At 48.8% G+C, this 27,610-nt stretch overlaps 1 protein-coding gene across 6 annotated transcripts in view; it reads right to left on the bottom strand.

Moving 5' to 3' along the window:
• The window catches only part of RNF130 (ring finger protein 130), a 515,862-nt gene that overhangs the window by 211,770 nt on the left and 276,482 nt on the right, over nt 1-27,610 (bottom strand). For all 6 annotated transcript variants that reach the window (XM_069199516.1, XM_069199514.1, XM_069199517.1 and 3 more), the window contains exon 5: nt 14,185-14,267. In XM_069199516.1, the coding sequence (XP_069055617.1) occupies nt 14,185-14,267 (83 nt within the window). The remainder of the gene's footprint in view (nt 1-14,184; nt 14,268-27,610) is intronic.

Below are 27,610 nucleotides of genomic sequence, written 5' to 3' on the forward strand. Positions count from 1 at the left end.
TCTTCAGCGGTGCTTTGACATGTCGGTCTTTGCCCTCTTCAGCGTTGCTTTTGACATGGCGGTTCAGGACTGTTCAGCGGTGCCATGACATGGCGGTCTTTGCCCTCTTCAGCTGTGCTTTGACATGGCGGTTCAGGACTGTTCAGCGGTGCCATGACATGGCGGTCTTTGCCCTCTTCAGCGGTGCTTTTGACATGGCGGTCTTTGCCCTCTTCAGCGGTGCCATGACATGGCGTTTCAGGACTGATCAGCGGTGCTTTGACATGGCGGTTCTGATACGGACATTGGTGTGTGGCATGACGATTTCCACACTGGACATTGGTGTGTGGCATGACGTTCCATCATTGACCAGCGGGGCTGTGGCATCCTGGCCCGCATGGGCTGTGACTCCGGCGGTGGTCTCTGGACCAGTGACGATACTTGAGCCCTCCTGGGCTGTGACTCTGGCGGTGGTCTCTGGACCAGTTACGATACTTGAGCCCTCCTGGGCTGTGACTCTGGCGGTGGTCTCTGGACCAGTGACGATACTTGAGCCCTCCTGGGCTGTGACTCTGGCGGTGGTCTCTGGACCAGTGACGATACTTGAGCCCTCCTGGGCTGTGACTCTGGCGGTGGTCTCTGGACCAGTTACGATACTTGAGCCCTCCTGGGCTGTGACTCTGGCGGTGGTCTCTGGACCAGTGACGATACTTGGGCCCTCCTGGGCTGTGACTCTGGCGGTGGTCTCTGGACCAGTGACGATACTTGAGCCCTCCTGGGCTGTGACTCTGGCGGTGGTCTCTGGACCAGTGACGATACTTGAGCCCTCCTGGGCTGTGACTCTGGCGGTGGTCTCTGGACCAGTGACGATACTTGAGCCCTCCTGGGCTGTGACTCTGGCGGTGGTCTCTGGACCAGTTACGATACTTGGGCCCTCCTGGGCTGTGACTCTGGCGGTGGTCTCTGGACCAGTTACGATACTTGGGCCCTCCTGGGCTGTGACTCTGGCGGTGGTCTCTGGACCAGTGACGATACTTGGGCCCTCCTGGGCTGTGACTCTGGCGGTGGTCTCTGGACCAGTTACGATACTTGGGCCCTCCTGGGCTGTGACTCTGGCGGTGGTCTCTGGACCAGTGACGATACTTGAGCCCTCCTGGGCTGTGACTCTGGCGGTGGTCTCTGGACCAGTTACGATACTTGGGCCCTCCTGGGCTGTGACTCTGGCGGTGGTCTCTGGACCAGTGACGATACTTGAGCCCTCCTGGGCTGTGACTCTGGCGGTGGTCTCTGGACCAGTGACGACGGTGCTGGCGGTTGTGTCTGGACCGCCGGAAATGATGGCGCACATCTCCACTGTGACACTCACAACAGGCTTGGCAGACTTCCTCTGGACCTTCCCCACCTTTTTAGGAGTTACAGCTGACTCACCAATCGCCTTTGATCCCATTTCACTTGTTGTCCCACCAGGAGTCTTGCCACGGTCCCGTCGTCCACTCTCCAATTTCGGAGCCTTTACAGGGGGTGGGCTGCCTGTGCCTTGGCTCCGGGTCCTACTGCCTGCCCTGGTGGACGGTGCACTCCAAAAACCTTGAACAGGCACAACTGGTCCTGGAGGCTTTTTGGCTGAGGCGCTACGACGGGACTGATGAATTGGAGGGGGTGGGGGCAAAAAGGTCAATTTGACATAGGGACAGTTTCTGACGAACACTGGGATGGGTAGCTGGAGGGGGTCTGGGAGTGGAGGAAGAGGAGGTGGTTGTAGGAGGTGTCACTTTAGCTGTTTTGGGTGCAGGTGCAGGTACTGGAGGCTGTCGTGAGGTGGATGGATGTTGGGTGAGTGATTGCCGGCGTTTGGGTACTTTGGGAGGGGGCGTCACAGACACACTGGGAGAGGACACAGGGGACGTGTAAATGGGAGTGGAGGTGGTGAGTGCAGGTGAGCGGCGTGTGGTGCTGGGTGTCCTTGTGCGACTCATGGTGCCTGTAGATGTGGAGCATGCAGGTGTGTGTGTAGACAAGACTGGGAGGGAGGAGGGAGAAGAGGAGGAGGGGGACACAGTGGAGACCGTGGATGTTGCTGTGTCTGTATGGGTGTGATGCTTGTGTGAGTGCTTGTGGTGTGTGTGGTGCCTATGTTTGCCTTAGCTACTTGGGTGTGTTGACTTGTCTGCATGCTGGTCTGTAGGTGTGCTTGGGATGGGCTGGGATACAGGGCAATGGGTCTGGGTGGAGGAAGTTGGAGGGGGGAGGCTGGACACAGGGACAATTGCTGCCATCAGTGCTGAGGCCAGAGATTGCAGGGTTCGCTGAAGGGCAGCCTGACCAGAATGAATGCCCTCCAGGAATGCATTACCGTGTTGCAACTCCCTTTCTACACCCTGGATGGCATTCACAATGGTAGACTGCCCAACAGTGACTGACCTGAGGAGGTCAATGGCCTCCTCACTGAGGGCAGCAGGGGTGACTGGGGCAGGGCCTGAGGTGCCAGAGGCGAAGGTGTTGCCCACCCTCCTGGGTGAGCGGGCACGGGGCGAACGCTGAGGGGCTGGTGGGGGGGGTGGCGGCTGTACCTGTAGAAGTGGGGCGCACAGATGGTGCTGCCACCACAGGGGACCTCACATCGGCGGACGAGTCTGTGTCGCTGGTTGGTGATCCGGTGGCCGACGTGAAGCTCCCCTCGCCCTCCGTCCCACTGGTGCATTCAGAGTCTGTGGTGTGGCCCTCCATGGCCATGTAGGATGCAGCTCCCTCGTGCTCCGGTGCCACTGTACCTCCGCCTGTTGATGCTGATGTACAAATGGACAGGGAGAGCAGGAAAAGGGGGGGAAACAGAAGAAAGAGAGTTTTAGTACATGGCATACTGCTACAGTTGGCGGACAAGACAGACGCTGCTGCCCCATGCACAACGCCGCGCTCCTGCCCTCTGCACATGCAATTTCATGGATATGGACTACATGGCAATGCTGGAAAGCTGTGCACATGGATTCCACAGGGGCAACTATACCTCAACTTGCTAGTTTGCTGAGGTGGGGTAGAGTGCCACATGCCTACATAACGGAGGGGCCTGGCCTAACTAACTCGCCCTGGCCTATGGACACCCACAGCCCACCTCCCCCACCCAGACACCTCCACTGCACGCAAAGTCCGCAGAATGAGTTTGTACTTACCCCCTTGTGTCTGCTCTGATGTCCTTAAGCGCCCATCCAACTCCGGATAGGCCACCACCAGGATCCGGAACATCAGGGGGGTCATGTTACGACGGGCACCCCTCCCACGTTGGGAGGCCATCCCCAGCTGAGCCTCAGCCGTCTTCTTGCTGCAGCGGCGAATGTCCTCCCATCTCTTCCGGCAGTGGGTGCCCTGTCTCTGGTGGGCCCCCAGGGTCCGGACGTCCTTGGCGATGGCATGCCAAATGTCCCTCTTCTGGTGGGCGCTGACCTACATGACATACACAAGGGAAGAGGAACAGTCATTACCAATTGCACCATCAATGTGTGTGTCCCCCTCCATACTATGACCATGTGGCCCATTTATTCCCATGCTTTACTGTGTATGACTTCTGCCCCCTTCCCTCTTCCACCCAGCCCTCTCCACTCAGGCCTAGCCCCTACAACGTGCTCCCTGTGTACTAACCTGTTGGTCTGGAGGACCGTAGAGTAGCGTGTACTGGGGGAGGACCCCATCCACAAGTTTCTCCAACTCCTCCGATGTGAAGGCAGGGGCCCTTTCCCCAGACGCAGCAGCCATTGTCGCTTCCAGACCGAGGTCACAGCAGCACTAGCAGTGTAGGTCCTCTCCTGTCGAAGGTCAGGTATCTAGTGAATGAAGAGATAGAAAATGGCGGTGATGTCTGCGGCGGTGACGTCCGCGGCGGCCCGCATCATCACCGCCGGCGCACCTGTTCATTGGCTCCTGGGACCCGTAGGGTCCATTGTTAACCAATGCAGCATTGCGTCGCGCTCTACGACCGCCTACCGCCACGGTTTGCAACGCCAGCGCTGTTACCCCACAATCTCATTGTCCCAGTTTAGAGGTCAGGCAGCCGCCATTTCAGGGGCCCACATGGATTCATTTGCAACTGCGTCACACATACTGAGGCCTACACTCAACACACATACAGGAAGGGTTCATTGTCTGGGGTAGTCTTGTGTGTGACTGTGGGTACATACCTGGAAGAATAGTGACTTTTTCCTCGCTGTTGTCCTTCGTACGCACCGTCAGCTGGGACATATGAGAAGATGGCGGAATCCAACGGTGTACCGACAGCTGGTGGACCTGTTGACCATGGAGGAGCGACATTTAATCGTGACCTACCGGTTTGACCGTGCCACAATCCAGGAACTGTGTACCCCGTTGGAGCCAGAGCTGATGTCACCAATCCGCCATCCGACTGGAATCCCCCCTGACGTGCAGGTGCTGTCAGTGCTCCATTTCCTTGCAAGTGGATCGTTTCAGACAACAGTGGCCATGGCATCAGGGATGTCCCAGCCTATGTTTTCCAACCAGTTGTCCAGAGTGTTGTCTGCCCTGCTGAAACACGTAAGGAGATACATCATTTTCCCTGAGGTGGAGGATTTGCCTACAGAGAAAGGTGACTTCTATGCCCTTGGACATATCCCCAACGTCATAGGTGCTATTGATGGGACCCATGTAGCTCTGGTCCCCCCCGCAGGAGTGAACAGGTGTACAGGAACCAGAAGAGTTATCATTCGATGAATGTCCAGATGGTGTGTTTGGCAGACCAGTACATCTCGCAGGTAAATGCTATGTTCCCTGGCTCAGTGCATGACGCCTACATCCTGCGCAATAGCAGCATCCCTGATATGATGGGTCAACTCCAGAGGCACCGTGTATGGCTATTGGGGGACTCTGGTTACCCCAACCTTTCCTGGCTATTGACCCCAGTGAGGAATCCCAGGACCAGGGCAGAGGAACGGTACAATGATGCCCATGGGCGGACTAGGAGGGTTATCGAGCGCACCTTCGGCCTTCTTAAGACCAGATTCAGGTGCCTCCATATGACAGGTGGATCCCTATTCTACTCACAGAAGAAGGTGTGCGACATCATCATCGCCTGCTCCATAACTTGGCTTTGCGACGCCAGGTGCCTTTTCTGCAGGAGGATGATCCAGATGACGGTGTTGTAGCAGCTGTGGAGCCTGTGGACAGTGATGAGGATGAAGCTGAGGAAGACGAAAACGACAACAGGGAGTCAGTCATACAGCAATATTTCCAGTGACACACAGGTGAGCACAGTTTCTATTTTACCATTACATTCACTTTCACACATCTACCTCTATCCTGTACCTCAAATTCACTCACTATTTGTTAACTGAGTTGTCCCCTTCCATTTCAGTTCCACAAATGTGGTAACCTACGTGTCAACTGTTTGCATCCTTGAAGGGCTTGTGATGTGTGACATAGGTATGTTAGCCTTCCAATGGGTAACCCATTATGCAACTGTAATTGATTATACAGATTTACAAATCATTGACTGACTCAGTTTCTTTTGGTGTTTGAAGGGTGTTTATTTAAGTGCACAAAAATGAAGGGGGGTTGTAAAATGGTGATGGGTGATGGTGGAGGAATGTCCATGGCAGAGTCCAGTCTATTAGTCTCACAGGTACATTGCAGATCTGGGCATTGGAAGTGGAGCTGGGGCAGTTCCGATTTGGGCAGGGTAACAAAGTGGGACAGTGGGAGGACTATCAGGGTGGTCTTATTTCCTGGCGGGGTCTTGCCATCTTGCTCTGTCCTGTTCCTGGATCTTAGGGCCCGCTTGCGTGGTGGTTGTCCGTCTGCAGGGGGTGGGGTGCTGGTGTGGTGGTCCTGTGGCAGGGCGTCCTGTCCACTAGCGCCGGCGGAGGTGGTGGGCAGTTGATCGTCCATGCTAGTGTCAGGGGCCCCTTGGAGTGCCACGGTGTCCATCAAGGTCTTTTGAATGTCCGTCAGCACCCCTACGATGGTGCCCAGGGTGGAGCCGATGGTCCTGAGCTCCACCCTGAACCCCAAATATTGTTCCTCCTGCAGACGCAGGGTCTCCTGCAACTTGCCCAGGACCGTGGCCATCGTCTCCTGGGAGTGGTGGTATGCTCCCATGATGGAGGAGAGGGCCTCGTTGAGAGTGGGTTCCCTTGGCCTGTCCTCCCTCTGTCGCACTGCAGCCCTCCCAGTTCCCCTATGTTCCTGGGCCTCCGTCCCCTGGACCGTGTGCCCACTACCACTGCTCCCAGGTCCCTGTTGTTGTTGGGGTGGTGGGTTAGCCTGGGTGCCCTGTAGTGGTGGACACACCGCTGATTGACCTGTCCTGGGTAGGGAGGTTTGGGCCCGCTGGGTGGGTGCTGTGCTGGTGTTACCAGAGGGTGGAAGCTTGGTGTTGGGCTGCGGCTGGGCAAGGGGAACCGACTGTCCTGAGGCCCACAATGGTCCGGGCTGGTCATCAAGATCCAGTGGGGCAGAGCTGCTGTTGTCACTGTGGGCCTCTTCTGGGGGTGGAGTGGTGTTGTCTGGACCCTCTGGTGTGGTGACGTTCCTTCGGGTTCCTGCGGGGGTATAAGTACATGATTATTGCATGTGTGTGTTTCATGGTGTGCAATGGTTGGGTGTGCGTGAACCCCAGTGCAGGCATTCCTGTGGGGGGGCTTGTGTGCTGATGGTTGGGGGGTGTTCTGGGTCTGTGCAGTGGGCATGCTTTGGTGATGGGTGTTGATGCTTAGTTATGTCATGCAGGGCTTGGGTTTGGGATGGGTGGTTGGTGTAATGGGTAGATAGGTGAGGATTTGGGGTGATAGGGGAGGGTGTGATGGTGGGGGTGTGTGATATCATGCAGGTAGGGTGGGGGTTATGATAGTTAAGATTGGACTTACCAGTGTCCGTTCCTCCAACGACTCCTCCGAGGCCCTCAGGATGCAAGATGGACAAGACTTGCTCCTCCCATGTTGTTAGTTGTGGGGGAGGAGGTGGGGGTCCGCCGCCAGTCCGCTGTACCGCGATGTGGTGCCTGGATACCGTTGAACGCACCTTCCCCCGTAGGTCATTCCACCTCTTCCTGATGTCCTCCCTATTTCTTGGGTGCTGTCCCACAGCATTGACCCTGTCCACTATTCTTTGCCATAGCTCCATCTTCCTGGCTATTGATGTGTGCTGTACCTGTGAGCCAAATAGCTGTGGCTCTACCCGGATGATTTCCTCCACCATGACCCTGAGCTCCTCCTCGGAGAAGCGGGGGTGTCTTTGGCGTGACATGGGGTGTTGTGTGTGATGTGTGGGGTGATGTATGTGTTGATGAGTGTGGTGAGTGTAGTGGTATTGTAATGTAATGGTGTTGTGTGCCTCTGTGTGGTGGGATTGTCTAATCAGTGCTGCCTCTCTGGCCTTCTTTCAGAATTTTTGTTCGTAGGGGTTTGTGGGTGATGTGGGTGTGTGTTTTATATTGTGTTGGGTGTGTGGGAGTGTTGTTTGTATGTGTATCAGGTGTGTGTATTTGGAATTGTCCAATGTGGCGGTGTTTTGGAGCTGTGTGTGTATTTTGAGCGCGGCAGTGTGTACCGCCAATGGAATACCGCGGTTGAAAGACCGCCGCGTGGATTCGTGGGTCGTAATAGCATGGGCGTGTTTCTGTTGGCGTGAAGGTGGAGGATTTGTTTCCGCATGTTTATCACTGACCTTTGGTGTGGCGGTATTGTGTGGGTGGCTGAATTTCGGCGGATTCCAAGATGTGTGTCATAATAGCTGTGGCGGTCTACCGCAGCTGCGGCGGTGTATTGGCGGTCTTCTGCGCGGCGGTAAGCACCTTATACCGCCAATGTTGTAATGACCCCCATAATGTGGAGCAAGAAAAGTCATCAAATAAGAAGCAATCAAAAGAGATTAACAAATAAATCAACCAATGTTAATCAATGAGTAGACCCAAAATCCAATTGTTTGTATTGATATTACATATAGTAGGTCTTTCTGCAATAAAAAGCTAAAGCTGTGTGGAGGTAAAACCTAAAAAGCAACTAAAGCAATATTTTTGACCTATACAGTCGCCATGCGAGCTCAATTAAAACTAACAACAGTGAGATCTTTAAAACAGCAGTCCTAACTGCAACTTCACTAATTGACTGACCCTGTAGGCCCATTGTAGGATATGGCGAGAAAAGAACCATCAAAAAGGTTTTCATAAATGTCTTTCAGGGTTTGATTAGTGATTTAGATATCATTCCCTCTGACGAAAATTGATTGAAAATTGGACATATGATAATCTATGCCCACAGAAATTGATTGTTTTGGCCTCAAACAAGCTTAAAAGATACAAACCAATTATGTCCATGGAGTGAAAAAAGCAAACCGGGTGTGTCAAGAGTCAAAATGGCAAAATAAAAATAACCCTAAAAATGCCCAATTATAAGGAAATGGTGGTGACTACCTTAAGGCCGTGACAGAAGACAAAATGGTGCAGTACTACAATAAAAACAGTGAAGAAGAAGGCTCATAGGCTCTCCGAAACTGACAGAGCTGAAGGACTACAACCCCCTGTGAAAGAGAACAAGGCCAATGATCCCAGGCTGTGTGTGATAAAAAAATGTTTGCCGGAAAATATATACAATAAGAGAGAAAATCTGGTGACTTCTAAACCCTATAGCTTCTCAAATAAATGTGTCATCTTTAGACAATGAACAGAAAGGAGGCAGATCAGGATTATCTTCTTTAGTCAAGGAGGTCGTGAATCCGGAGATTCCACTCTCTGGGTTGGGACTCAAAAACGGTACAATTCTGATAGCAAAAGTTAAACCCAAGGTAAAGATACGCTGCTCTGCCCAAGTCTGACAGCATACCCAAATTTGTTTAGGTTTGTTTTCTATCCTAATAGTAAAAAGGCTATTATCACTCAACTACTAAAAACAAGCAATAGTAAAGCTGATAGGTCTTGCCTTTGGAACCTATTGGCTTTGCTAATGGTTTTCAGCCATGCTGCACAGCAACCCTTATGCTACGCAGCCAAGTTAAAGAAAAAACTGCTTTTAAAACAAGCCTTTGCAATGCAATAAGTCTCACAATTACTTGAGTTGGAGCTATTGGCATTGTAAATGCATAACCAGACTTTTTTTCACATTAAAATATATTTTTTTTAAAAAGAAAAAAAAAGAAACACATTTGACCTAAAATGTGTCTGATGTGTACACTGTGCAATCCTAATTAGGGGCGGGTTAAGAACACCCCAAGTCCCCCCATCTTAACAAGCTCCGATACGCAAAAGGACCTGAAACACAAATCCTGGCAGCACCTAGTGTGCAACACAGTTCGCTGAAAGTTGCAAAAATAAGGTAATTTTAAGATTAAATTTTGGCCAATTGGTTCAGAGCGCACTATCATAACAAATTTATCCTTCGATAGAATTTGCATTACCTAGCCCGAATTTACCAAACAAACTTTCTCTTGAACATTTATCATCTTGAGAAATATATTTTAACTAAGCATAAAAGCACCGGACCTTCCCTGAGTTTTCAGCACAGCTGTTGAACATATAAGACAGCCTCTGTGTTTTAAAGACACAGGTCTGCTGCCTGTCTGCTGTTACAGCAACAGTATTACTCCAAAAAGTTTCCCTCTAAGCTTGTGTGTAGATGGGGTGTAACTCCAATACCTCAGAGACGACAAGCAGACGGATTAAGACCAAAGTGAACAAAGAGAAACTTAATTTCCATGGTCTGTTGCTCCATTAAATTTGTTGTGCCCAATTGATGCAGGCATGAAGTGAGGCTGTGCTCTAGCCTGGCATGCTCAAACGCAATAAGTTAAACTAGAGGTGTGTATCAAGTACAAAAGAGAAATCAGAACAGTGGCAGCGAGCACCATGTTAAAACCATTTTATGGTCCCTCTCACCCATGTTTCTGCAGTTCAGAACGAAAGGGGTTTGTTTTTGTATTGTGTATTCCACATCTGGGTCAGACTGACAGTTGGGCTGCTGTGAATTCCCTCTAGACAGGGACACAAAGGGAGCTGGGCAGTAGCCTGCATATCCTGATGAGTCTCCTGGGATAGAGTGGGGAGGGAGGAGCAGACACACCTGAAAGGGCTGTTGCTGTCCTCACACAATGCAGTCTCCGACCCCCTGGAGTGTGCCTGGGGCCAGGCATGGGCAAGGCAGGATCTTGTGAGCAACAGAGATTTTCCTTTCAAGTTTGCCTACTTCAAAGGCAGAAAGGGGTATAAGTAATGGACCCAAAACCCCAGACTTTTAGAACACTTCTGGATCAAGAAGAACACCCTGCCGAGGCGAACAGCTGAGGATCTGGAGGACGAGTACTGCCCCTTTGTTGTGTGTGCTTTGAAGGGTTGGCTTGCAGTTGCTGCATGTGCCTTAAAAATGACAAAGACTGGACCTTGCTGTGTACCCTGCTTGTGAAGTTTCTCCAAGGGCTTGAAGGAGAGCTTGCCTCCGTTTGGATGTCTCAGGGATATCAAAGACTTCAGCTTCATCTGCCTACTGCACTGGGAACAGTGTGTTTTGTGCTGCAACAGAAGAAAAATAACTGCAATGTCAACGTGACGCTGCCACAAAGAGCCGTGCCCCACGTAGCACCACAACCCTGGTCTCACTGATGCTGCCACCTATTGCCATCACTGAGCCCCTGCTTTCACCGTGACCTGAGGGCCCTGCACTCTGCATCGCCTTGCTCACACCACAGCCTTGGCACCCACGCTGACAGCTACACCACTTCCTACACCGTGGCCTGCGGACACTGCTCGTGAAGTACAAAATGCACCATTCCGTCCCGCACCGCAGCCCCAGCCCACCGACACCAGCGCCATTGACTCCAGTGTCGTCAACAGACGTCCCGGTCTGCACAGCAACCTGTGGGTGCTGCAGGGAGCCCGCGCTGCACCGCCGCCTTGGACCTACCGACAACAGCGATTCAGCAATGACGATGACTGCACTGTGACCTTAAGACACCGCACGTCGCACTGCCCCGCTTCACACTGCAGCCTCACTGACGTCGCAGGATGCCGTCACCGAGCTGCTGTATGCACCGTGACCTGTGGGCATCACACATCCCATCATCCCGTTGTGCACTGCAGCCCTGACGCCATCACGCCAGCGCCCCTGACTTCGTCATCAGCTCGGAGTTTGATCTGCAATGCGTGTGACTTCAAGGGACGGTCGACCCCCGCACCGACTTCCGGAAGCGGTCCGGGACACGCGGCTGGCCAGAACTGTTGGATTGTTGTACAAGAGCCGTGATGGCCCTAGACAAAGCAAGGAACTGTATTTTTAGATTCATTCTTGCAAAATTCATATCTTTATTACTGTATGTTGTTTTTTCTCGTTTTCGTCTTGTTTTACAGAGATAAATATTGGCTATTTCCCTAAAACTGGTGTAGTATCCTTTTCTAGTGCTTTGACTGTGTTACTCTGTGTTATGTGCAAAGGCTTTACACATTGCTTCTAAGATAAGCCTGACTGCTCTTGCCAAGCTACCAAAGGGGTGAGCAGCGGTTATCTGAGCTGGGTATCTCCCCTATCCTGACTATAGTGAAGGTCCCTACTTGGATATGGTGCAAATCTACTGCCAACTAGAGACCCCATTTCTAACAGTAACTAAGAAGAAAAGAAATGTGTGAACTTTTTTTTTTTTTAAACAAGTGGGGAAAAGGAACAAGGAATGGCAGAAACCGGAGGGATGAAGCTACAGGGTGAGGGGGGGGGGGGGTAGGGGGGGGAGGAGCAGAAATGACACAGGGGAGACAACACAGGGCCTCGGATTGGGTTGAGGTGGAAACTACACGGGCATGGTAGGAGGAAAGAATACAGAGAAAGCACAGTGGAGTGCTAGGGAGGGGAAGCAAACGATTGAAGAGGAGCAACATAGAGCTGGGGGGTAGAAGCACATGAGCAAGAATGCAACTCGGGCAGGAGAAGAGGAATAGCAGAGTGTGGGTGGGGTGGGAGAAGAATTCGAGACAACCAGATGGAAAAAATGCACTCTTGTGCAGTGCTTAAACAGAAAGAAAAAGGTAGCTCCTGAAAAATGAGCAGCGGAAGGACACAAGTAATGTGTCCATTCTCCAGGGTGCGGACAAACCTAAGAAGAGGAAGGAAAGCCTACACACATTAATGAATAAGAAGAAAACAAATATGAGTGACAATCAATGAAGGCAATCAAAGCTAAGCAATGGGCAGGCTTTAATGCCAGTATAAGCTACCAATATGTATTGCAACAGACCGAACATGCGCTGCCTAGTAGGCGAGACCTAAACACCTACCTAGATCCACAGGAGCCGGTAAATTATAGGCAGTGGACATTCTCATAGTCCGTAAGCATCTGAAAAGACAGCAGTGACAGTTCCATCCCGGGAGCACGTAGAGACACAATGATTACTGGATACAGTACAATCTAGCTTAGGTCCAGAAAATGGGACATGTTAGTAGATTCTGTGAAATATATTCAACGCATTGCAGATCAATCTGACCTTCGGCACCTTGTGCTTCGGGGTCTCTCTGCCGCCTTTGAACCCGGAGACCACGGTGTACTCTGCTCACTTAACAAGACCTGAACTAGCTTAATTTCAGATGTTTTGCACAAACTTAGCTGGACTGTAAAGCCTGGAACCTTATGTGCCAGCTCCAGAGAACTGAAATGCACAGTCCCAAAAATACAGCCCTTACCTTCATAGACTTTACTGCTTAGATTTGTAGAATTTAATTGAGCACCTAGTCCAATCATATGCTGATCACATCCAGCTTCTGACTGACTGGAATGGGAACACCTCAGGATGACGCTTATAGGGATGTTTAAATCAAATTAAGACTTGCAGGTGCTCTAGCTGGATTCAAAGGCAGTCAAAACAGAAATCAGACTAGATCAGTCTCTATGGTTCTGGTCCTTAGTGCAAAACAATCCTCTTTCAATAATGGTTCCTGGTCTACTCAACAAAGTAACACATAGGGCCTGATTACGACTTTGGAGGAGGTGTTAATCCGTCCCAAACGTGACGGATATACCACCAGCCGTATTACGAGTTCCATAGGATATAATGGACTCGTAATATGGCTGGTGGTATATCCGTCACTTTTGGGACGGATTAACACCTTCCTCCAAAGTAGTAAGGAGGCCCATAGTCTTGCCAACCCCTCACTAGTTTATTTAAACAAAATAATACTATGGCACTGAAACACACTTTTGTATTGGCCATTATATAAATTCAATCAATCAATCTGATTCTAACCATGACCTATTTTGGGGGGATTCCTGAATATCCAGACACTTACAAGTCGGAGTCCTCTGCACTGGGATTGGAGCATGCTCAGTATTCACTGCTTCTACTGGAATAAGGGTGCTATTCCTGAGCCCAACCAATGGATGGGAGTAATGCGCACAACATGTGACTCTGTAACCCAGCAAAACCAACTGGGCACATGGGACACTCTGAACATTAAAAGATGGACAAGCATTTACCTCCTGCATATCACACCTTTCCAGCATTAGAAGTGCTTTTACATATTATGCTTTGGTAAAACAGCCATTTGTCCTTTGCACATTTATGCACCAATGTTAGAGGTGGGCAAAACATTTTCCACTTCTGTGGTGGGTAATGTTCAGAGTCTGTCATATTTACCCGCACCGGGTTTTCAAAAATGCACACCAAGCCGCCTTCACGTCTGCCCCTGATATGTACTTGTGGGGTGTGTGTGTTTTACGAGGACAAAGTAACGCTTTTCACAATATAAAACACAAACTAACTGGCTTTGTAAATGCTTCTTTTTATGTTGTTCTAGATCCTCTCTGCATTCCGTCAGAAGTGAGGCTAGGGCTTTCCGCATTTAAAGAAGAAAGCCGGTTTCATATATATGTATATAACTGAATATTCAGCTTAAAAAGTATCTGCACTCTTTGAAAGTTAAGGTATGAGCTGCGTGATCACCTGCGAAAAAAATAGACACTCCACAAACATCTTTACCTAATTAAATGGACACTCACTTTCAAGAGCTTCTTGTGCACATTTTCTTTAAAAGAAGACATCAACAGTGACATTCGGAGCATCAACATGGGGCAGCATGCAAGAGGGTTCAAAAGTATGCCTCTGCCGACCTCTGTAAACATCCCTCACTTTTAACTGTCTCATGAGGGTGAACATAAAGATAATGAAGAAATACTCTGGCTCACTAAAACAATTCAGCTTTGCTACAAAAAGAAGTAAAGTGATAAGATTGTTCTTACTTGCATGGCAAAACGCGGACCACATCATTCTGTTTGTAGCTCTCGATGCAAACGGCACAGTGATCAAAGTCGGGGTTTGTTTCCTGCAGGCAAGAAAAGGGGGAATTGAATTGAGGCCAGAGAACGAAAAATGAAATCTAAAAAAGCATACTGCAGACCACAGCAAATGCATAGTTACTCTGGCAGTGTACATTGAACAAACATTGCAATGAGGTAAAAACGCCACTGCGTGAGACTAAGACCAGAATATCACTAGTGCCTAAATGTTGTAGAACACTTGACAGGAGTCTTCCTGCCCATTCTGTGTCACTCTTCACATCACTTCGAATACTGCATCTCTCAGCGTTAACCCAGAAGGTCAGCTACCCGGATGAATCTGTAATCTATCTGCTATCCCAGAAACCAAAGAGGGAAGCAAAGACTGCCTGCCCTGTTATCCAGAGTGAGGGCTTGTGAAAAGAGCCTAAACTCACAGTGAATATTCCCAAACAGCTGTACTATCCTGGCACCCCTGGCAGACTATGATGGCATGTCCAGAACAGGAACTTTAACCACATGGAACACACGTGGCAAAACCTTAGAAAGTGTTAAACAAAAGCTCTGGGTAGAAGGAGCAAAAGATGGCGATGTAAAATACATTTGAAGCATAAAATGGAAGGCGATCACCAGCCTCCTATTCTTCTAATATTCGAAACCCCACCTCCCTGGAAGAGAACTGGAAAATCAGCTGGAAGAGCACTGAAAGAAGAGGAGCGGATAGTTTCCTTGTGAGGAAAGCATGTGAGCTGGGGGGAAGCACATAACCTAAATATCATATGGCCATGCAAGACAACTGGAAAGCAAAGAAAAACAAGCATTTACAAGCGAAATAGTCTCGTGTGCATGCCTCTAATACAAATAGTGTACACATCGAGGAAAACGAATGCCATGGCACGTGACGTTATGAACATGAAAATTACCATCCGAAATCACTACCAACATAATAGGACGTGAATGACACTGTATCTTTCTGGGAGGTGATGGGCGCACTTCGGTATTCATCTCATTGGTGTCTGAAAAAAGACAGCTAACGCTGTCTGTAGCCAGGAGCTAAAAACAAGCATTTGCAATGCAATGGGTCTCGCGGTTGCTCGACTTAGAGCTATTAGCGTTGTAAATTCCTAACTGGACTTTTCTTGCCACACAAACTGATAATGAAACATAAAACAATTGACATAAGCAAGCCGATTCAAAGCAGCACAGCCGCAATGAGCGTGAGCATGAAGGAGAGGCACAAAAGGAAAAAGAAGTTTGCTTGCAGTCAAACGTATCGGCAAAATTGCAATTATCCATGTAACAGGGTCGGTCCCAAAGGCAGTAATAAAACCACCCAAGGAGGGACAAATGTAAAGCATTTACCAAAGATAACACAGGATGTTTGAAAGGCAAGCCCATGAATGAGCGATAGTGATGGGTGTGCGGAGGGTATGGTTAAAAGCCCAGATACATACAGTCACGTTGGAAAAGCAGCGCTTGTACACTGCTATGCTGGACCTAACAAGACCACACTGATAAAGAATCCATAAGAGGGATGGGATGCGGATGGCATATTTGACAGTCCCTGCAGCTGTAGCCGAACACTGACTCCAAAAGGTGCTAAAAACCTTGCTTGTGGCTATGGTATAGTGTCTCTGGCAGCATGCTATGTCTTTTTGCTGCTCAGCCATGTGATGATGATAGTCTTCTCGGAATGCTCACCAGTTATTGGTAGTGGAAGTACATTAAGAGGCTCAGCAGAAGTGCCTTGGTTCTCACGGGGTGTTATCTAACATGAGTGAAGGTTGAGTCTAGTTCTATGTCTGAATAAGGGAGTGCATTTTTGTACAACGTGTTGCACAAGCATAGTTTCTTGAGTTTTGTTTGGGAAATATACACAGTCGGAGATGATGTACTGTGAACAGTGATTCCTTCTACAGCCTGATGTGTTCATGTGACCGAGTCTATGTCAGTGTGTTTTGTTAGTGAGGACGTGCTACAGAGAGAATGAGAGAGCATCTGTGAGTGATGTCCCACAATATTATGAGTTTAGTGTCTTTTGACAAAAGTAGAGGGTCAGTAATGACTGGAAGCCTGAGATGAGCAGGAAATGCTCCGTGAAAGACGGGTTTCTTGAAATCTGTAAATTTTCATCCTAACAAAAACAAGTCAGAATGTAGTAAGTAGGCCTGCAATCCTTATATAAGGAACATTCCTCATTTCTAGAACATCTGCTACCCCAGATGAGATGGTAATAATGAAGTTAGCTATTTGTTAGCAGGCATGTCATACACATGCCATGAGTTTTTGCGGGAGCCTGGGTCAAAACGTTAATACTGATCCCCGACATAGCATGAGGATCTGTTTCTATGATAAAAAAGCATATTCTCCAGGGGACATAAAAGTGGTATAGTTCGGTTGGCTGTCCCATCACAAACAAACATAGTAGGCTAGCTCCAAAATGTATAATTTGTGTAGCACCAGCACAGGTTCTTGAAAAAGAGCTGGCCTTCGTGAATGATGTCTCTACTGTCCACCCCCATTTACCTGTTTGTAAAAGGCTATAGCTTTAAGTGTTTAAGTGCTTACTCTACAACCCTCAACAAAAGCAATATATGTGACAAATGAAAAATGTGGATTTTTTTCAACAACTGTAAGAACAACTGGCATGTTTTACAAATGTGCCAGTACACGAATATTGTTCATTACATTACAGGAAACATTCATAAAGCATAAGTTAATACAAAGGCGGCCTGAAACAAAATGTGGGAGGCAAGCTTGAGCTCATCACCCTCACAATCACTTTTCTATAAAGCAACGCAATAGCGAATTACAACGTTTTAGTGTGTTGCTGCAAGAGATGCAGTTAATTCACTGAAGATCACAGGTTCAAAAGCAGCAGGGCCCAATGAGGCCACTCATCCTTCAAGGTCCTTCCAGATGAGTAACCTGAGGCAGTTAGTGCTTCATAAAAGATCTATACCGTTTTTATAAACCTATTAATATTATTCCGCCAACTGCAAAGCCAGGAGACGGGACAGCAGATAACAGCAGGATATAAATAGCAGCGGGGATGGCTGCCCCAAGAAGTCAATATTTCATACAACAAAGGTCTTCGCAGCCGGCCCTCGGCACACAAGTAGCTTCCACTGCTGCCTCTTAAGGGTCCCTCGTCTGTCCTGTCAAGGAGACAGCACTTTCACTGCAATGCGAAGAGATGCTAAATATACCCGACCTCAGAAACAACTGCCCCCCACCCCCTCAAGGATGGCGTACAACAGCCCAGGGAGAAATAAGACGGCGCCTTTGTTCTTTTCCTCCTAGCGCAAGGCACATCTATTCCTGTGTCATAACGAGCATGTACGGCTCTGTCACTAAAAATATGATTCATATTCGGGCCCAGCCACATGAACCAAAAGTTTAATCAGCAAAAGATGGATGAGAAGTGTCTGTTTGAGAGCCAAGTGGTAGAGCGAGTCATTCGAAGGTAAAATCTCTAATCATGGCACTAATCTCTGGCAGGAAAACAACAGGCATTGGCAAAGCCAAAAGGTCTCGCCTATGCAAGAGCTATTGACTTTGCCAATATGTTTTAGCCATGTTGCACACCAGTGTGGCTGCTGTTCAGTATGGCTAAAAGTTAGTGGGGGTAGAGAGTGGAGTGTCGTAAAGGAGAGTGGGTTGTTATGGAGTGGCATAGAGAGTCGTAGAGTTGAGTGGCGTAAAGAGGACTGCAGTGTCAGAGTGGTGTAGAGTGTCGTGGAGGAGGTAAAATATTGTAGAGTGGAAGAGCTTTGAGTGGAGTAGTGTGTTGTAAAATGGGGTGACAGTGTCGTGGAGTGATGTAGAACAGAGTGGAGTGGCTTAGAGGGTGCCGAGCAGAGTGTTGTAGAGCAGAGTGGTGTAAGACAGAGTAGATTGTCAGAGTGGAGTAGTGCAGAGTGGAGTGGTGTAGGAGAGTGGGATGGCACAGAGTGGAGTACAGTGTTATAGAGCTGAGTGGCATAGAGTGTCAGAGGAGTGGTGTGTCGTAGAATAGAGTTGAGGAAAGTGACATGGAGTGGGATATAGGGAGTTGCATCGGTGGAGTAGTGTTGTAGAGTGTTCTAGAGTGGCACAGAGTAAAATGTTGTCAAGTGGAGTGGTACTGAGCAGAGTGGAGTAGAGTAGTGTCGTAGAGTGGTTTAGAGTGAAGTGGTGTAAAGTACAATGGTGCCGAGTAGATTGGCGTAGAGTGTGTTGCTTTCAATACGGTGGTGTAGACTGCAATGGGGCATAGTGCAGTAGCCTGGTGCAGAGTAGACTGCAGTGGCGTAGAGTTTAACAGAGTACAACTCCGCTCCGCTGCCTGGAGCACGCTGCCTCGCCACCTCAGGCAATTCCCCTCGGAGATGCGGTTCAGGAAGGACCTCAAGATGTGGCTCTTCGACTGATCTGCATTCTTCCACCGAGCGCCTTGAGACCTTCTGGGCGATAAGCTGCGTGTTATAAATACCTGATTGATTGATTGATTGGAGTGGCGCAGAGTAGAGTGGTGTAGAGTTCAGTGGGGTAAGGTGCATTGCTTCTGAATTAAGTGGTCAAACTGCACGGGGTAGAGTGCAGTGACACAGTGCAGTGGAATGGCGTAGAGCTCAGTGGTGTGGAGTGCCGTGCCATAGAGTCGTTTTTTTTCCAGAGGAGAGTGAAGTAACAGAGTGAAGTGGTGCAGGGCTGAGTGCAGTGGCATAAAGTGAAGTGGTGCTGAGTTGAGTGAAGTAATGCAGGGTTGAGTGCAGTTGCATAGGGTGCAATGGTGCATGGTAGAGTGAACTGGTAGAACAAAGTGCTGTAGAGTAGAGAGGGGTAGGGTGCAATGGTGCACAGTATATTACAGTGGCATAGAGTACATTGGTGTAGAGTTGTGAAGAGTAGTATGAGGTGGCACAGAGTGCAGTGTTGGAAAGTAGAGTGACTTAAAGTGCAGTGGCACAGCTCAGTGGCAGACAGTAGACTGACTTAGAGTGAATGGTGTATAGTAGAGTGCAGTGGGGCACAGTACAGTGGAGCAGAGTAGAGTGGCATAGAGAATAGTGACAAACAGTACAAAGGGGTAGAGTGCAGCTGGCTTAGTGTTGCAGAGTAGAATATAGTGGCATTGTACATTGGTGCAGAGCAGGTTGGCATAGAGTGCAGTGGCATAGGCTGCATTGGTGTAGGGTTCAGAATATATAGCAGTAGCATAGAGTACAATGGAGTGGTGTAGAGTGCAGTCGTGGCTCGCTGACATGTAAAGGGGCGGGCGGATGTAGCACTTGGGAGGGGGGGACGGGGGAGTAATCAGCATCAGGATTGGCTGGGAGCACCCTGGCTGGGTGCTTCCAGGCAGACTGGGAGCCTGTGCAGGCTCTATCCAGCCCAGCAACACAGTGCCGGGCTGGAGACAGCCTACTGCGCATGTGTGTTTGGCCAACCTGAAACGGCCGGCCAAACACACATGTGCTCTGAGGGGGGTGCTCTATGTATTCCCCTCACTGCCCGTCACCTCCATGGCCCGCCCCTTTCACCATGAAGGGATAATAAACCTAGTTTATTATCCCTTCGTGGTGAAAGGTTTGCAACTTCTGCTGCTGGTGGGGGCGGTTTGAGGGGGGTGGGCGCAATGCTTCTCCGCCCTAATGCTCTAATGGAGGAGCCACCCCTGGTAGAGGGGCATAAAGCACATTGGTGCAGAGTGAAGTGGGGTAGACTGCATTGCTTTTGAATAAAGTGGTGTAGACATCATTGGGGTAGAGTGCAGTGATGTAGGGTAAAGTGAAAATGCGTAGAACAGAGTAGCATAGAGTGTGGTAATGCAGAATAGATTTAAGTGGTGTGAAGTGCAGTGGAGCAGAATAGATTAGAGAGCAATAGAGCGCAGTGGTGTAGAAAAGATTAGAGTGGCATGGAGTAATGTAAAGTACAGTGGCATTAAGTGCACTGGCGTAAAGTTGAGTGGTGCAGTGGCATACAGTGCAGTGGTGCAGAGTACAGTGGCATAGGTTGCAGTGGCCAGAGAGCAGTCACACAGCGCAACAGTGTAGAGTGGCACAGCATGCAGTGGTACAGAGTGTTGCAGAGTATAGTGGCATAGAGTGCAGTGGTGCAGAGTAGGTGGTGTAGAGTGCAGTGGCAAAGAGTGCAGTGGTGTCATGTTAGAGTGAACTGGTAGAATGGTGCAGAGTAGAAGGGTTTACAGGGCTGTGGTGCACAGTAGATTAGAGTGGCACAGAGTGGACTAGTGTAGATTGTAGTGGTGTAGAATGTAGTGGAATGCAGGGTAGTTGCATACAGTGTAGCAGCATATAGTACAGTGGCAGTAGAGAGCACTGGCAGTAGAGTGGTGTCATAGAGTGCACTGTTGCAGAGTAGAGTGTCGTAAAGTAGGGTGGCGTAGAGCCCAGGGGTGTAGAGTGCAGTGGCCTAGTGTTGTAGAGTACAGTGGTGTACAGTGCAGTATAGACTGGCGTGGAGTGCACAGTTTTGAGTAAAGTGGTGTGGAGTACATTGGAGTAGAGTGCAGCGGCACAGACTGGAGTGGTGTGATATTGTGCAGATCGACTGCAGTGGGGTAGAGTGGAATGGCGCAGAGTGGAATAGAGTGGCATAGAGTGCAGTGCCAGAGTAATGTTGTAGAGTGCAGTGGTACAGAGTAGAGTGACCAAGATTGGAATGACGTAAAGTGTAGTCGCATGGAGTGTTGCAGAGTAGAGTGCAGCGGCGGAGAGTGCAGTGTTGCAGAGTAGAGTGGCACAGGGTGGAGTGGGCTGGGGTAGAGTGCAGAAGTGCAGGTGTAGTGGCAGAGAGTGCAGTGGTGGAGAGCAGACTGTCATTGATGGCAATAATGTATTGCAGAGTGGCGTAGAGTGCACTGGTGTGCAGTGCTGTATAGTAGAGTGGTGCATAGAGAGCAGAGGCCTAGAGTGTTGCAAAGTAGAGTGCAGTTGCATACAGTGCATTGGTGCAGAGTAGACTGGCAAAGAGTGCATTGGTGTAGAGTACAGTTGATAGAGTGGTGCAGAGTAGAGTGCTGTGGCGCCGAATGCAGTTGCATAGACTAGATTGTTTCAGGCTGGAGTGGTGCACAGTAGAGTAGAGTGGCGTAGAGTGCAGTGGTGCAGAATAGATTAGAGTGGCGTAGAGTGGACTGGCACAGAATGCATTGGTGTAGAATGTACTGGCATGGAGTGCAGTGTTTCATAGAAGAGTGGCACCGAGTAGAGTGGTGTAGAGTGCAGTGGAGAAGAGTGCAGTGGTGCATAGTAGAGTAGTGTGGGGTAGAGTGCATTGGCGTAGATTAGAGAGGAGTGGTGCAGAGTAGAGTGCATTGATGTAGTATGGAGTGCTGCAGAGTAGAGGGTAGTAGCGTGGTGTAGTGTAGAGTGGAGTGCAGTAAAGTGGATTATACATGGTGTAGTACCATACTGCCTTTACAGACAGCACATTTTTAACTGAAATGCATTTGCAGAGACATGCAGATTTAATGATTAAATTAAACAGCACATAAACTATAATGTGTGGAAATGTCATCATCTAGTGTCCTGATGTGTTTTGAACGTATTAAAATATTTGTTTCGACCACACTTCAGAATTACCAAAAAATGTGCTTCAACTGAGATGCCCTAATTCCGATATATTTTGAAACATCTGGACAGTTAATTTAGAAAAAATGTTATTTGGGTTGTACGCTAGAAAAAAATATCATCGTAAAGCCTTCCGTCCCGCAAACCCCCAGTAGCCAGCATGACTGTCACATAAATCCTCTCACTGAAGTCAGAGAATGAAAAGTACACACCGAGCTTCGACTAACAAAAGGCTTCAAGGCACCGCTTTCGTCCTTCGGGTGAAGATGGGTGTTGTCAGTCTATCTGAGCTTTAGTAATGTATTGTGGTCCCACAAGAGTGAATAGCGCAGTAGTGAATGAAACATGCACAACAAGTCGATTCAAGCGCAGAGCAATATTTTAATGTATAAAGTCCACAATACCAATGGCAAACATACTATAGTGTTGATATGTAAAGTACCAGTATAATGAAAGGGTGCGGTTCTATATTGACACCCCCTTGCCACTTGACGCCTGGAGGTTGTATCCAATAACTGGAACGTAATAGATACAATAATATAACCTTCTTGTGGTCTCAAAGGCTAAGTATAAAGTTTCTAGCTCCAAGAATGGATAGTGGAGCCATTAGGCGCTGGTAAGAAAATACAAAAGTCATAGGGATAGTCTACACAAAATTACTGAAAAGAGGTTCCGGATAGCTTTCTCCTCTTCCTCTTTATCTTCTAACGCTATAAAAGGACGGAAAATTATAAACGAGGTGATTTTTAGTTAGATTAAGCTGCCCACCCGACGTTGCTTTGTTCAGCAGGACGTGTGAAATACGTGTAGAAAGTGGAACAGTATATTTTATCTTTATCACAAGTTTAATGCAGAGAGCACACTCTGCAACTAGTGGGTCTTCATACTGCTGAGCACCGGACACCAACACCTTATGTTTCAGCAGGTTTATTTCAACCCTGTCAGACATTTTGCAAGCAAATGTGGCTGTGACCATCTGTTTTGAGATGTACGCCATTATCAATACCAAGGAAGAAGGTACGAACATTAAGATGAATAGTGAATGCAAGAGGCTGAAAAAATACCCTCCCACAAGATATGGTCTCAAATCCTCAATGAATGTCAGATTCTATGATCCCCTCAGTAACAGCTTAGCAAAACTATTCCACATCGTAGCTTTTTCTCCCTAAATGTTTCAATTTCCGTTTGTTCCCCCTCACACGTGTGAATCATATAACATATTACTTGGGCCTAAACGGCCCTGTAAAAATGAAAATTCTACTTGCGCTTTAAACAAGGTTTAAAATTAATTCACCAGTGCCACTTGAAAAACACGTTTACTTACAGTCCTGACACGTGCCAGGCATTCTGGCTGTTTGCCGCAATGTCGCAACAGTTCGCGATCTGAACCTCGGAAATATTCTGCTTGATTCCAGTCGGAAGCCTGCAGCGAGTAAGGTTTGCAGCGCATAATTCAATGCTCAGCCCCTTCCCCACCACGTTAGAGGCCCTAGTACCAATGGCCCCTCTGCTGCCTCCTTGCCCTGACCCCAGCACTGTTACGATGACCTAGAACCGTTCCTTAGAATGCTCAGAGTTTGCTAGAACACCAATCAGATGTTTCGGAACAGTGCCACACACGGAAACCATTCACCACTGTTGCTGCAAGCAGAGAAACCAACTGATCCCAAACTACAACAAAAAGGCTATTGAATACAATGTAGGAGGTGACTGTTGGGTCTAGGAGGTACTAATTCCGTTCTAAAACTCATAAATAGTATTAAAATGTTGTGTGTGCCCCTGAAAGTTCAAGCTCATGAAACTGGATAAACAAAACGTTCACAGCTGTGCAGAATGCTATCTGCCCAATCAAAACATGTACTCTTGGCTTCCAACACGTGGAGGAAGACAAGGCGCCTCTCTAGTGATGCCTGAGACAATTGTCTGGTGAACAAGTTACTTACATCCGGTAATGACTTACCTGGTAGAGACTCCATCTAGCTACAGCTTGCTTAACTTAGAATTATCCCCCGGTATTAGACTGGATCTGTAATTTTTTCGTGAACAGTATTGCTGCATGCTGATAGGTGGTGCCAATATGGGCACCACTCCAGCGAGCTGACTGCAGTTTCTTTTAGTGACTTTCTACATCAGAAGTGCACAGCCACAAAGAACACTGACCACTGGTATGAAAAACTAGTGCCATGAAAGAGTAACAGCCCTGCCCCTAGAAATGTGTTTGCCGAGAGGGGAGGATGGGTGGGTGGGTAAAGAACATGTGGCTAGACAGAGTCTTTCCCAGATAAGGCATTACCAAAGGTAACTAACTAGTTCATCTGATACAAACTACTAGCTGCAGATTCCTTACTTTAGAATAGATACCCAAGCAATACCTTCCCAGAGGTTGGTCTGCAAAACTATTTCACAATAGAAACTCCTGCAGGACCGAACAAGCAAATTACTTGTCCGGACGGACCTGAATGTATAGGCAGTAAAGCTTTGTGAATGTGTCTAGAGAAGCCCACCTTGTTGCTGGGCAGATGTCCAGGACCAGAACTCTGCGTGCTAACGCAGTGGTCGCAGGCTTAGCTTGGGTGGAATGAATAAGCAAGGCCTCAGGGAGTTGCTTTTTGGCCAATGTGTAGCTGATCTTAATGCAGAGTGTGATCCATGGGGAAGTAGTCCATTTCTGCCTGGCGTTCCCCTTCTTCACTCCAACATACCCCACGAAGAGTTGGCCATCCACTTGGACCTTTTTCGTGCGGTCAAGGGAGTATGACAATGCTCTTTTTGGGTTTAGTCACTGGAGTCAATCTTCTTCTTTAGAGGGATGTGGCAGAGCGTAAAAGGTAGGCAGGGTGATGGACTGACCTACATGAAAGGGAGTGACAATTTTCAGGAGGAAGGAAGCTCTAGTGCGAAGAGCAAGCTTGTCTGCATAGATGTTCGGGTACGGGTAATGAATGACAAAGCCTGAAGCTCACTGACCCTCCGAGCAGATGTTATTTCCACTAGGATGGCTGTCTTGACGGTAAGGAGCCTAAGAGGACAGTTGTGCAGTGTCTCAAAAGGAGCGCACATCAGAAAACCGAGCGCTAGATTAAGGTCCCACTGAGGCATGATGGAGGGTGAAGGGGGAAACATGTTGCAGACCTTTCAAAAACCTGTTTACAACAGGGGATTCAAACAGGGGTGTCTTATCTGGCAACCACAGAAAGGCTGAAGGTGATAAAAGAAAAGCCCTGCTAGGCAAGAGAAAGAATAAAGAGAAGGACCTGAGAGAGGGGAACAGAAAGAGAGTCAACCTATATCGCTGCATGCCATGCCACAAACTTGACCGAATGGGAGGTGTATACTCTCTTGCTAGAGTGATGTCTGAATGACAAGATATTATAGCAGATTTCGAGTGTGAAGGTCAAAAGGTCTTCAACTGTTGCCGCTCAATCTCCATGCATGAAGGCAGAGCTTTGGCAGGTTTGGGTGGAGAAGCCTCCACTGCTGTTGCGACAGAAGATCCTCCTGAAGGGGCAGCCTGGTTGGCAGACCGAAGGCCAAGCTTGACAACTCAGGATACCAGACTCTCTGGGTCCAGACTAGAGCTACGAGGATGACTTGGGCCAGGTCATTCCTGATATTTTTGAGAACACCGGACAGGAGTGGTATTGCGGAAAGACGTACATGAGGTTTCAGCTTCACTGGAGATGAAAAGCGTCTCCTAACAAAAGCCACCTTGGAAACTCCAGGTATCAAAAATGCAGACATTGCACGTTCTTAGTGGTGGCGAACAGATCTAACCAAGGCACTCCCCACTGCTGAAGGAGACCTTGCAACACCTCTGGATAGAGAAGCAGTTTGTGAGCCGCTAGGAACTTTTGGCTGAGTTTGTCCGCCCTGGCTTTCAGAAAGCCCGCCAGGTGTTGAAATGTCAGGGAAATGTCCTGATGTTGCAGCCATGTCCAAAGACAAAGGGTCCACAACCCCACCTCACCATTTTTGTTGCAGTACCATATGGCAGGGTGTTGACCATGAACACCTGCAATAGCTTTCCCTTGATGGAGGGTAGAAACGCTTTCAGTACCAGTCGGATCACTGGAATCTCCAACAGGTTGATGTGGAGTCCGGATTCCGCTGGTGACCTCTGATCTCCATCTTTGCCAGATTGCCGCCCCATCCCAGGAGTGACGCATCTGTCATTATCATCAGATCTGGTTGGGGAAGGTAGAGAGATCTGCCACTTACCCAACTGTGGTTTGTTAACCACCACTGCTGATCTTTTGCAGTTCCTTAGATATCTGGATCATGATGGAGAGACTCAACTGATGCTGTGCCCATCGGAACTTCAGGTATCACTGCAGGGCCCACATATGCCAGCAGGCATGTATTACAAGCAGGATGCAGGAGATCATGAGACCCAGCAGGCTCAGAGTCAGTCTCACTGAAACCCAGGGTAGAGGCTGAAACACCAGTATCATTGCTGAATATCCTGGACTCACCATTTGGGAAGATAAGCCCAAAACTGCACTCTGTCCAGAACAACTCTGATGAAAGGGAAGTTCTGACAGTTAGTCAAGTGTGACTTTGGCACATTCATATCGAGTGCAGGAAGTCCAATGTAGTCTGAAGGTGGGAAACAACTGCCTGCGGAAAGCCTACCTTCAACAGCCAGTCATCAAGATAGGGGAAGTCTGGTACCCCTGATCGTCGCAGATGAGCTGCAACCACTGCCATCACCTTGATAAATGTCTGAGGAGGGCTGGTAAGGCCAAAAGGGAGCACAACAAAGCACTCGTGGCCTACCGTGAACCGCTGGTAATGACTGTTGGCAGGCAGGATGGAGATGTGAAAATATGCATCCTACAAGTCCAGCGCTACAATCTCATCTGCAGAGTCCAGGGCAGACAGGACTGGAAGGAGAGTAAGCATTCTGAATTTCTCCTTCTTGAGGAAGAAATTGAGAGGGCGCAGAATGAGGATAGGTTGAAGGTCTCTGTCCTTTTTGGGCACCAGAAAGTAGCGGGAATAACAACTACAACCTACTTCTGGCATCAGCTCCCTCTCTATGGCTCCCTTAGCCAAGAGAGCTGCCACTTCCTGGTAGAATAAGGAGAGGTTGTCCTCTGTCAGGCTGTCGCAATTGGGTGGTGTATGGGGTAGTCACAAAGGGAAGGGAGTAACCCCTTCGGACAATCTGGATAACCCTGTGGTCTGATGACATAGACTTCCAGTGGTATAGGTGATGGTTTATTCTGCCGCCCCCTGGTTGCCCATGATGGCTAGTGGACAAACTAAAGAGGTTAGGAGGCTGCGGTTTCTGGGGGAGGGGTGGACTGCTCGACTTCTGGCTGACCGACCCACAGGGTCTGTGGGTACCGCATTCTTGGCCATGCAGAAGCTGATATGCTTGCATGTCGTGGTGGCTGGGTGGGTAAAGGCAGACTGGGGTTGGTGGGTGCCACAGATGGGTCCAAGGAACTGGCTGTAGCCCTGCTGTCCTTGGAGCACGCCAGCACTGAGTCAGACTTGCCTCCGAAGAGACGGGAGACAAAGAGCAGGTCCATAAGCAAAGCTTGGCCATTCCCTGAAAAGCCAGTTGTCCTCAGTGAGACGTGGCGCTGGAAGGCCAATTACGAAGAAACCACTCTGCCTAGAGAGTTGGTCATGTCCAGCTCACATTGTGAACCTGGCTGTATCCCTTCCGTCTGCCATAGCTTGGGAAAGTAGAGCCCAGGCCTTCTCAGGGACCATGGGCAGTACCTGTTCAACCGAATCCAACAGTGCATGTTAGTAACAGCCCAAAAGGCACACAGTGTTCAAAGACTGCAGTGCCAGAC

Source organism: Pleurodeles waltl, chromosome 7, assembly GCF_031143425.1.
Source record: "Pleurodeles waltl isolate 20211129_DDA chromosome 7, aPleWal1.hap1.20221129, whole genome shotgun sequence".
NCBI lineage: Eukaryota > Metazoa > Chordata > Amphibia > Caudata > Salamandridae > Pleurodeles > Pleurodeles waltl.